The following is a 10,227-nucleotide window of genomic DNA, read 5'->3' on the forward strand; positions in this document are numbered from 1 at the left end:
AGTAGTTTTGCTACTAGCCTGAGTGGCCCTAGTTAATTAAATGGCACATTTATATAGGGTTTTTTTTTATTAATAAAAATCTTCATTACTATCACTAGTAATTCTTCATAATAGCTTTCTGATAGTTTTCTGAAAACGTCAAAAATGTAGTCTTCAAAGAAATCTCTTCCAAAAACTTTCCACCGCTTTGAACCTCACTTAATATGCAAGAGCAGGTATTTCAAATTGTGAAGCTTACAAAAATTACCCAATCATGGGAAATTACAATACTCTCCCTTATACTATATGCTGCGTGGAACAGCCCTTTTCAAATTTTTCTTTCTCAGTATTCAGGAAAAAAATGTTCACACTCCTGTACTTCCTCCATTGTGTTTTTTAGGAATAGGAAAATTGCACAAAATAAAATGTCTAATGTTTACTGAGCTACCCACAGCCCATACCAAAGCATTGCTCAATGTGATCGCAAAGGATTTTGGGAAGAGTATGGGAAACTGGAAGTGGATCTATTCACAGTTAACTTAAAGTGGCCACTATGAGGAATTCCCATTTATATTGTGCTTTAGGATGCAACAAGAACACACAATTGTGGGTAGGAACTTGCAAAGATTGTAGATGGCTAGGAACAGAGTGGGGAAACATGTCAGGAAGATATCACCTACCAGGCTCCAGCTAGGAATAAACTAAAACTTTTTGGTGGTCAGGCTCTTCAAGCAGCCAAATGTATTAATATTAATTGCCTGTAATCCCTTGTACATAAGTACTCAGAATGGAAACTGTGAACATACTTAACGTAGAAAAGGGCACAGAGAAAACTTTATTTGTATGCTGTTGCTTTTTCATTGTCTAGTCAGCAGTTTGGTAGAAGGAGAATAAAGCAAAGATCTTTTAACAGTTTTCCTTAGTCAACCCTTAGCCCTCAGTAAGTTAATTTTTAAAAACACACACATATATATATATATATATAACAGTTCTTGCGCAAACTATAGTTGATGGTACCAGGATGCACAGATACCAATATTTGGCCGAGAACTCGTACTAGCCCAAATGCTCCAATACTTATCCCAGATACCAGAACTTCTGTCAGTGCCGCGAGGGAACATGGAGCTGCCTTGCCGGGCTGCGGGTAATGACACCCTACACGGCTTCCTGATTGGCTGGGAAGCCGACTCCATGCTCGCGGAAGTACCGGTAGACTACCGAAAGATTAAATATCGGTACTTGATACTGAAAAATATGGTATCGTGCATCCCTAGTACCAGCCATGCACAACAACGCTCACATCTTCTATCGGTCTCCATCTGGGAACATGGCATATACTAATCATAAACCCGTTCTTATCAACTTCGTCGCACTCCACTCCTAACTGTAAATGATTTATCTAACATACTCACAGTAAGCCCGCATTAGAGGTGGGCGGTGGAAGAAGTAACATATGTCATGTCTGTGGTATGTTGCAAAAAAGAGATTGTACTTAAAAAAAAAAAAGACTAAAGTGGAGTTTTGAGATATACACTATATTGCCAAAAGTATTGCAACACCTGCCTTTACACGTACATGAACTTTAATGTTAACGTTAATGACCGTACAAGGGACAGAAAAAGACTAAACAAGTATGTTTTGTTTGGAAGTGTTGCCAGGAAAAAGCCTTTTCTCTCTAAAAAGAATATGGCAGCACAGCTTAGTTTTGCAAAGTTGCCTTTCAACAAACCACAAGACTGCTGGAACAATGTTCTGTGGAGTTTGGTCATAATGTGCAGCGCCATGTTTGGCAAACACGAAACGCAGCATATCAGCACAAATGCCTTATACTAACAGTCCAGCACAATGGTGGAGGGATGATGATTTGGCCATGTTTTGCAGTCACAGGACCTAGGCACCTTGCAATCATTGAGTTGACCATGAACTCCTCTGTATATCAAAGAAATCTAGAGTCAAATGTGAAACCATCTGTCAGACAGCTAAAGCTTGGCCCGAAATTGGCTCATGCAACATGATAATTATTCTAAGCACACCAGCAAATCTACAACAAAATGGCTGAAAATGAAAAGTATCAAGGTGAGGCAGTGGCCCAGTCAAAAGTCCAGACCTCAACCCGATTGAAATGCTGTGGCAGGACCTTTAAGAGAGCTGTGCATAAACAAATGCCCACAAACCTCAATGAACTGAAGCAACGTTGTAAAAAAGAGTGGGCCAAAATTACTCCACAACAATGTGAGAGACTGATAGTCATACAGAAAATGATTATTTCAACCTACTGCTGCTAAAGGTAGTTCTACAAGCTACTGAATCATCAGGTATACTTAGTTTTTCACATAAACTTTCTTCATTTTGGCTTTATTTGTAAAATAAATAGACATGGTGTAATATGCCATGTGTTGTTCATCTGAGGTTGTATTTACCTAATTTAAGACCTGCTAAGGACCAAATGTTTTTTGATGCATAAAATGATAGAATTCAAAGAAGGTGTACTTTCTTTTTCACACAACTATATGAAGGCAGCCTGCAGATATATATTCTCATTTAATCCTTGTGACAATGGTTTAACCGTACAAGAAGGGAGTGGGGAAGGCGAGAACCCCATTTGTCAGTTTGTAACGTAGAATTTTGTTTTGCCATTTATGAATTGAAATAATATTTGGGATAGCGCGGAGGGGTATGGTATTGAAATATAGCTCAATTTTCTCTTTTTTTATAGGTATGCTGAAGATGTGTTTTGCAACATATTTAAAAAGAGTATAAATAGTTTTTGGGGGCTTACCACATCTATTGCATGTTTGTGTCACAAGACTAATTTACATAAAGGGGATGCTAAAAAAAAATGACATTTGAGAGTGCATCTAAATATATTGGCCATATTAGGTTATTACTTTATTCTGGCAAGCAATACAACAAAGTGCATTGTTTTTCTTCTCTCAGTTGTAAAATAGACATTTCAATTTGCTGCCAAATGAAAACCTAATTTGTCCTGTAAAAACAATTTACGTACAATAGAGATTCCAGTCCTCAAGTGCATAACATTGTCTGTGAATTTATCATTGCTATTTTTTTTTTTTTTTTACATTTCATCCATTTCTTGTATATTTTTGTTGTTAAATACGATGGTAAAATCAGCCTGTTGTTTTTGCATGAAAAGATTTAGAGCATTTTTGTAATGTTTCCTGAAGTTCAACGTTGCTTTGTTCCATACTTTTCTTTTGTTCCTGTCTTTTTATTCAGTGTAAAATATGAAGAAACATTGATTAGAACAAAACCATTGATGTTTCCTGATCTGTCTTTTGTGCAGGTTAACATTTTTTCTGCAGATCGGAACACATGATTTATGCAACTGTTCTGCTTTTACACCTCCAGGTTCTGCCAAAAAGCATTGGGAAATTGAAGAAGCTGAACAATTTGAATGTTGATAGGAATAAATTAATGTCTTTGGTAAAAGAGGTATGTACAGAGATAATGCAGCATTTTTGACAAAAATATATTATATTGCGGCAGTAGAATCAGTAACAGTGCTGGAAAGACGGTGGCTGACTCCAACAGTGTGCATTCCAGAGCAAGACTGCCACTATAGCACTCCAGTGTATAACTTGACAATCCAGACTGGTCAGTTTACCCTTTCATTGCCAAAGCCATTTTTGCCCACTTGTTAAAATGCACATTTTAGGCCGCAAATGTATTCCATAAGAAATTCAGTCTGACACCCGGGTCAGTTTGTAAAGCAAGCTGTAAACAGCTGACCCCCTCCCTGTAAATCTGTGCAACACGATCAATAAACACCACCTCTCCCTTTACACACATTACACTGTCCAGGGTGGTTGCCACTATGAATACTATTGAATGGGGGGGAAAGAGAGCTGAATATACACAGATTACTTGCAGAGCACAGAGGCTGCCATTTCCATAGGTGTGCAGAGGAAAGCTAACAAAAGTAAGTTTTTGTGTTCATATACAGAAACTTCATATGCCTGCTTTATTTACACTTGGTGTACATTGCTGGCATGTTTTGTTTTTTTAAAAATACCTCTGCAAAGGTAGAAATGGGCTTAAAACTATATTTTTTCGAAAAGCAGAAACCATGGCGAATAACATTGTGGCAGTCGCAATTTTTTATGTCACACAATATTAACGTGACAATTTATCAAATTTTAATTTTCTGTAAAAACTATGTTCAAACTATTTTTAGTGCACTCAAACAATACAAAACTAAACGCTTTGGTAACATATAAAATGAGGTTGCATTGAGTACCCCAACCCCTCAAATACACATGTTCATACTTGCCTCCTCCAACAGCTGCAGCTTCCTGCTCTGTCTGCAGACTTGCTGTTAAAAATGGGATGTACTAACATCTCATAGACTTGAATGGGAAATACCCATATGGCAGTAGCAACTACCTGTTCGACATTAACACATGGGCAGGTAGTGGTGGGGTAACATAGTTGATTGTAATGAGGGGCAAAAAGGAATTTTTCATTAAACATGAACCTGTTCTTTACATTTTGTAAAATATTAAGAGATTTAGGTAAACCTTTTCTGCTAGATTTGTGCACTGTCTAATGTAATACATTTGTGTTCCTGTTTACTTTCTTCATGTTGTATTTGTTACAGATTGGCGGTTGTTGCAGTCTTAATGTATTCTGTATGCGTGAAAACCGACTGACACGTATTCCTCCAGAAATTGCACAAGCTACTGAACTCCATGTTTTAGATGTTGCTGGGAACAGGTAATATTATGCTTCCTAGTTTTCTCAGTGTACTTTTATGAGTAATTTTGCAAATCCCAAATAATCCAAAGTGAATGGCTCAGGTTAGTCATGTACATACTTTAACTATGGCAATGCTTTCATTCTGATTTATAGAGCTCTGTATTTTCAAGTGTTCAAACAAAGAATTTAGGCCTTGTTCACACCAAATGCAGAGCAGATCCAGTCAGGTTTCTGCACACGCAGTGCAGTGGGTTGTGCCGTTTTTGATGCGTTCTTGCCGCGTTTTTGATGCGTTCCGGGCCGCTTTTGCTAAAAAAATAAATACAATTTTTACGTTTAACATGGGCTTTCAGGCACTTGCATGCGTTTTTGATGCGTTTTTGTGTTTTGCATTAGTTTTTGATGCGTTCCAGAGCAGGTAAAATAAGGCTTGCCGCAGTTTTCTCACCTGCTCTGGATCTGCACGCTGCGGTGTGAACTGGAGCTCATAATACCATAGGAATACATTGGACGCAGTTTTGATCCGGTCTGCACCTGCTCTGCTCTGGATCTGCTCCGCGCTTGGTGTGAACAAGCCCTTAGACGCTCGATTGCCCTTTTATTTTATGCAAGCGTTACTCTAAATTTAATTTTACTTTTAACTCCTGTGGTTGCAACCTATTTTATTGGCAGCAGTAAAGGAACTGGTAAATCAATGCAATAAAAACTGATGGCTTTCATTAAAAATAAAATGCTTATATGCTTTTGTGTATATAAAATCTTCTTTTTTTTTTTTTGTAGATTATCCCATTTACCTTTGACATTGACCTCACTGAAATTGAAGGCTTTATGGTTATCAGATAACCAGTCCCAGCCTCTGCTAACTTTCCAGACGGATTTTGATCCCGACACTGGTGAAAAAGTTTTGACATGTGTACTACTACCACAGATGCCTTCTGAATCTAATGGCCAAGGTAAGTATCATTACTGCTGTAGTTTTCTGCAGGATCTGGTGCAATGTACAGGCATGTCTTGACAGTAGGAAGATGAAAGAATCCAGTGGATGCTGTGGTTACTCTAGTACCACTATTACATAAAAGGATAGATAGAGTGAACACAATAGGTTTTTAGCTGCTATGAAAAGGCCAGTGCCCCTTAGTTTGATTAGTGGGTATATGCACATTTCTTTCCTCAGTTGTACACTTTCTACTAAACAAAATAGTCCTCCCTGTGCTGCCTGTCACAGCCAAATTCATGCTCTAAGGAGGAATCATGTGAACTAAAGTGGTTTATTTTCACCACCATCTGCTACTCTTGTGTATTAAGAGTATATCTTTCTGATTCATTGAGGGATTCAGTAAATTAGAGACTGTTGGGTTATACTACCACCTACTGGAGGATTTAGACATTGGCAAACATTAAAAAAAAAAGTGAGCAGCTCAACCCCTCCTCTCAGCATACCTCGGTTTTTTGATTGTCTCCTTGGAGGATGGATGCCCTTTTTCTGGTCTGCTGAGGAAAGTCTAAACTTTTTGCTAGCATTTTTTTCCTTTTCAATAAACTTTATTTTTTCTTAAATCAAGATTTCTCTACAACCTGCCAAGCTGGTCTCTATACACAGCTATCCAGATGGGCAGATTCTCAGCTCTAGAGTTGGGGGCCGTATAATATAAATGCTGTTGCACTCATATCATTCATAAAGATGACTAATCTGAATGTTTATTCTACAGACCTATTACCTCGGTGTGGGGCTCTTGAAAGTTTGGTGAATGATATGTCCGATGAAACCTGGAATGAACGAGCAATGAATAGAATAAGTGCCATACGATTTTTAGATGATGAGAAAGAAGATGAGGAAGATGAAACGGTAACTTTTTTGAATGTAATCCTATTAACATTAGGCTTCGTTATTTTTGAAAAAGTAAAAAAGGGAATATACTCGTGTTTTCAAAAAAACATTTAATATATAGTCAGGAAGCATGGCCTCACTGGACAGCATTATATTTCTCTGTATTTTCTAAAAAGCACAATTTTTTCTTAGTATACAGCTTAAAAAAAAGGAAGCAAATCTGTGTTAAAAAAAATTGATTTGCCCTGCGAAGATTGATTGAGGACCAGTCTCCCCTTTGTTATATATTTGGTGAAAAGTTTTTTTTCACAGTTTTGGAAAGAGTGGATAATGATTACATGTCACTGTCTTTCTGTTTTGGAGATTTTACCCTTTACTTTCCTTCTTGAAACACAACGGGAAGTAAAAAGAAATTTCAAAGTTAGGGAATAGCCCTCACAGTTGCCACTTGGACATATATCCCCATTAGGAGATTTCTTCTTTATTCCAGTGGCAATTCGAAAATGACATACTTTCCTTCACTTTTTGTCTGGAGACGAAAACAAAATTGAATGGAAACCTTGACAGTAATAAGTCAACCATTTCTAACTGTTCCTTACACATCCTACAGTAATACTAGAAAAGGTTTGGCTGGAATTCCACTATACATGTAGCCAAAAGGTGTGCCCCCACCCATCTAATGTGATGTGAAGTGTGAATTATAGTTGGCAATATTACTTGCCATAAATCTGGTTCATCGTATTACAATAATAGGAACTGACCAAACCACTACTACAGGCCAGATGAAGCATAGAGCAGGTTTCTGTGACAGTCTGCTAGTGGTAAGTTTCATTATATGATCCTAGGTAAGATTCTGCAGTTAAAAGACCTGAGTTTGGTAACTGTCTCTACTGTAACGTGTATGATAGTCAGCTGTTTGCATATCTTAGTATGTGGCATTTCTTCTTGAGGAAATACATTGTAGTTTCATTCATCTATTTCAATTTTAAGTGTATAATAATTTTAAATGTTTTTTTTTTTTTAAATACTCAGAAAACACTGTTAAGACGGGCTACGCCGCATCCTGGAGAGTTGAAGTCAATGAAAAAGACTGTGGAGAACTTGCGTACCACTTTGAATGCTGCTAAAGGACTGGACTCTAACAAAAATGAGGTCAATAACTCCATTGACAGATTGACCACGTCTGTGTAGAGCTCCACCTTCATCTTACCTCCTGTGTCTTCCCTGACTGTTGAAATGTCTCCCTGCTTCCAGGACCATTTCTAGCCTCTTGTTTTTACCAGAACATTATTCATAATCACTTTTTAATACTTCTGTTGAGATGCTGCAGCCTGCACAGGACGTGCCTTATTTCCCCTAGATGCTCGCATCTACAACCTCCTAAATTAAAGCTGTAATTTTATATTTTGCCAATCTTGTTTTTAATGGCAGTCAATAACACTACTTTATCATTTTATTTTGGTTTTAATTTCTACTTTTCGATGTGCAAATATATTTTCATTTTTTAACTTTGCATATATTTTAGAACTTTTTTGGACATAGCGGGATAGTTTTATTTGCAAATTCATTTTTTTTTATTTTATTGTTTGGCAGCTTAAGAGATGTACATTTTTTACACAATTACATTGTATAGTAGGTTGCAAAAAGATTTTGACTGAAAATAGGAAATCAAAAGCGGTACATGTATTCATTGTAAAGTATAAAAGAAGTGTTTTTTTTAAATCTAATGTATCATTATAATGTGCCACTAAAGTTGTGCCTTAGAGTGGTGGTGGGTTTTCTACACCAAATGTTTTGCCCTTTTCTATTCTCTTTTGATACCTACAACACTGAGGGCTTTATTTTTTAAGTTAGTACGCAGAACAGTCACAGGCATTAGCCTACTGAAATCATCTTGACTTTACCTGATTAAAGACTTGTATACATGCGTGCCAACGATGGTGTTCAGCATATGTTCTTGTAGCAGGCCATGCTCTTTTTATTGCAAGAAAATTTAATAATCTGTATATGCGGGGACCATGCTAAACTCTGGTTTCATTCACCAGTTTGCTAAAATGAACATGAATTTCAATGTCTGCTTATGGCAGCAATGTATTCCCCATTTACTTCAATATTTATCTTGGATGTTCCCCCCCTAAACAGGTCAAAGTCTGATGCTGCTTTATAATTATATAACTTTAAGTGCTTCTGCAGCCAGTACATTGTTCATTCACTTACAGCAAAGGATCTGCACAGCAGTTTAACACATGTCTAGCTGGTAGGCACCCTGCAATCTTGAGTACATGAGCATGAATCTAACCAGTGCTTGTGGTCTGTGTATGCTCAACGCATCTGCTTACTTCCAATAATGCAATACAGGGTTCTTGCATTATTGCGTGGCCCTGTTATGGACCAAAGAAAACAGGCTACATCTGAGGTCCATAAACATGTCATCCCCGTTAAGGTAATTGAGAGGGTCTGTTCTTAACGGAGATTATCACATAATGTTTGAATTACTTTGAAATTATAGTTATTTCTTATCACTACACTTTCTTTATATATCTTAAACCGCCCATGTCTAAAATTGCCATGAACATGTCTAGTTCACACCATGCATTGCTTTAACTCATACTGTATTAAAGCAGTTGATTCATTTTGAATCTAGCAGCACTGAAAAATGGACATGCGCTATTTTTGTTTTTGTTTTGAAACTCAGTGCACCACCAATCACGCATGGTTCACATTTTGTGCATTGCACTTCATTACGATACATGTGAATTATGCAGTGCTGCTAAGATGCATTGGGGTACCATTCAAAATGAATGGCTTTGCAGCGAACCACACTGTGTGTACTGTGCTGCCCTGTGAATGGGCCCTCACTGTTGAATCTGTTCAATTAGCTCATATTGCTTAGCAGTTCCATTGTTTGCAAACTGGGCTTTATCATGGACTTCAGTCTTGTATCTTAGTAAATACACTACCTTAAGGGGTCTGAAAAAAATTTCTACAATAATTATCAATAGAGGGATCTGTACCAATACACATCCAAAATAACTGTATGTTAATTAAGAAAGAAAACTAAATAATTTATTGTTATAGTTTAAAATAATTACGAAGACTCCTCTTTGGTTGCACGTAGAATCAGTCTTCAAGCAGTAATTATTATACGTCTAATTCTGCCATATCAACAAGTTGCCAAAACTTTTATTTTACTCTTGGATATCTTTTCGTATTCATAAGATCCTCATGATACCATGTGTAATGTGAAAAGGCAAGTCTACAACAGATTGTTTCATTACTGGGACTGCCTTCTGCCATTACTCATAGACTCCAACATCACAATCTGTATACTCTATCATCCCACCCCTGTGTTGCTCATCTTTTGACATCCTTGCTCCATTGAAAAATATACTTGTTGACACATTTTAGCTATGGTTGAATTTATCCTTCATGTGTTGCCTTTTACTCTTGAAGAATAAGAGCCTTTTTAGTTGCAGATAAGTAAAGTACTAACGTATACGTTGTAAGCATAATTTGTATTTTCTGTTTATAACTGGAGTTTTTAGATTGGTGTGTTACACCTTGCGTTCACTGTAGGACACATTGTTCTAAATAATCACCGGTTGGCTATATCACCACCTGAAGGTGCCACTAGAAAACAAAAAGACTGCCCAGGGGGTGGCACTTGCTGGTGGCCAAAAAGAAAACCACTCTACACCTGTGAA

At 37.3% G+C, this 10,227-nt stretch overlaps 1 protein-coding gene across 1 annotated transcript in view; it reads left to right on the forward strand.

Annotated features, from left to right (window-relative positions):
- Positions 1 to 8,524, forward strand: part of LRRC1 (leucine rich repeat containing 1) — a 124,086-nt gene extending 115,562 nt beyond the window's left edge. The window contains exons 11-15 of the mRNA XM_018558871.1: positions 3,349 to 3,432; positions 4,598 to 4,713; positions 5,476 to 5,648; positions 6,405 to 6,541; positions 7,556 to 8,524. Coding sequence (XP_018414373.1) covers positions 3,349 to 3,432; positions 4,598 to 4,713; positions 5,476 to 5,648; positions 6,405 to 6,541; positions 7,556 to 7,714 — 669 coding nt within the window. The 3' untranslated portion in view covers positions 7,715 to 8,524. The remainder of the gene's footprint in view (positions 1 to 3,348; positions 3,433 to 4,597; positions 4,714 to 5,475; positions 5,649 to 6,404; positions 6,542 to 7,555) is intronic.
- The last annotated feature ends 1,703 nt before the right edge of the window (positions 8,525 to 10,227 follow it).

The sequence above is a fragment of the Nanorana parkeri genome, unplaced genomic scaffold, assembly GCF_000935625.1.
Source record: "Nanorana parkeri isolate BGI_ZX_2015 unplaced genomic scaffold, ASM93562v1 scaffold364, whole genome shotgun sequence".
NCBI classification, from domain to species: domain Eukaryota; kingdom Metazoa; phylum Chordata; class Amphibia; order Anura; family Dicroglossidae; genus Nanorana; species Nanorana parkeri.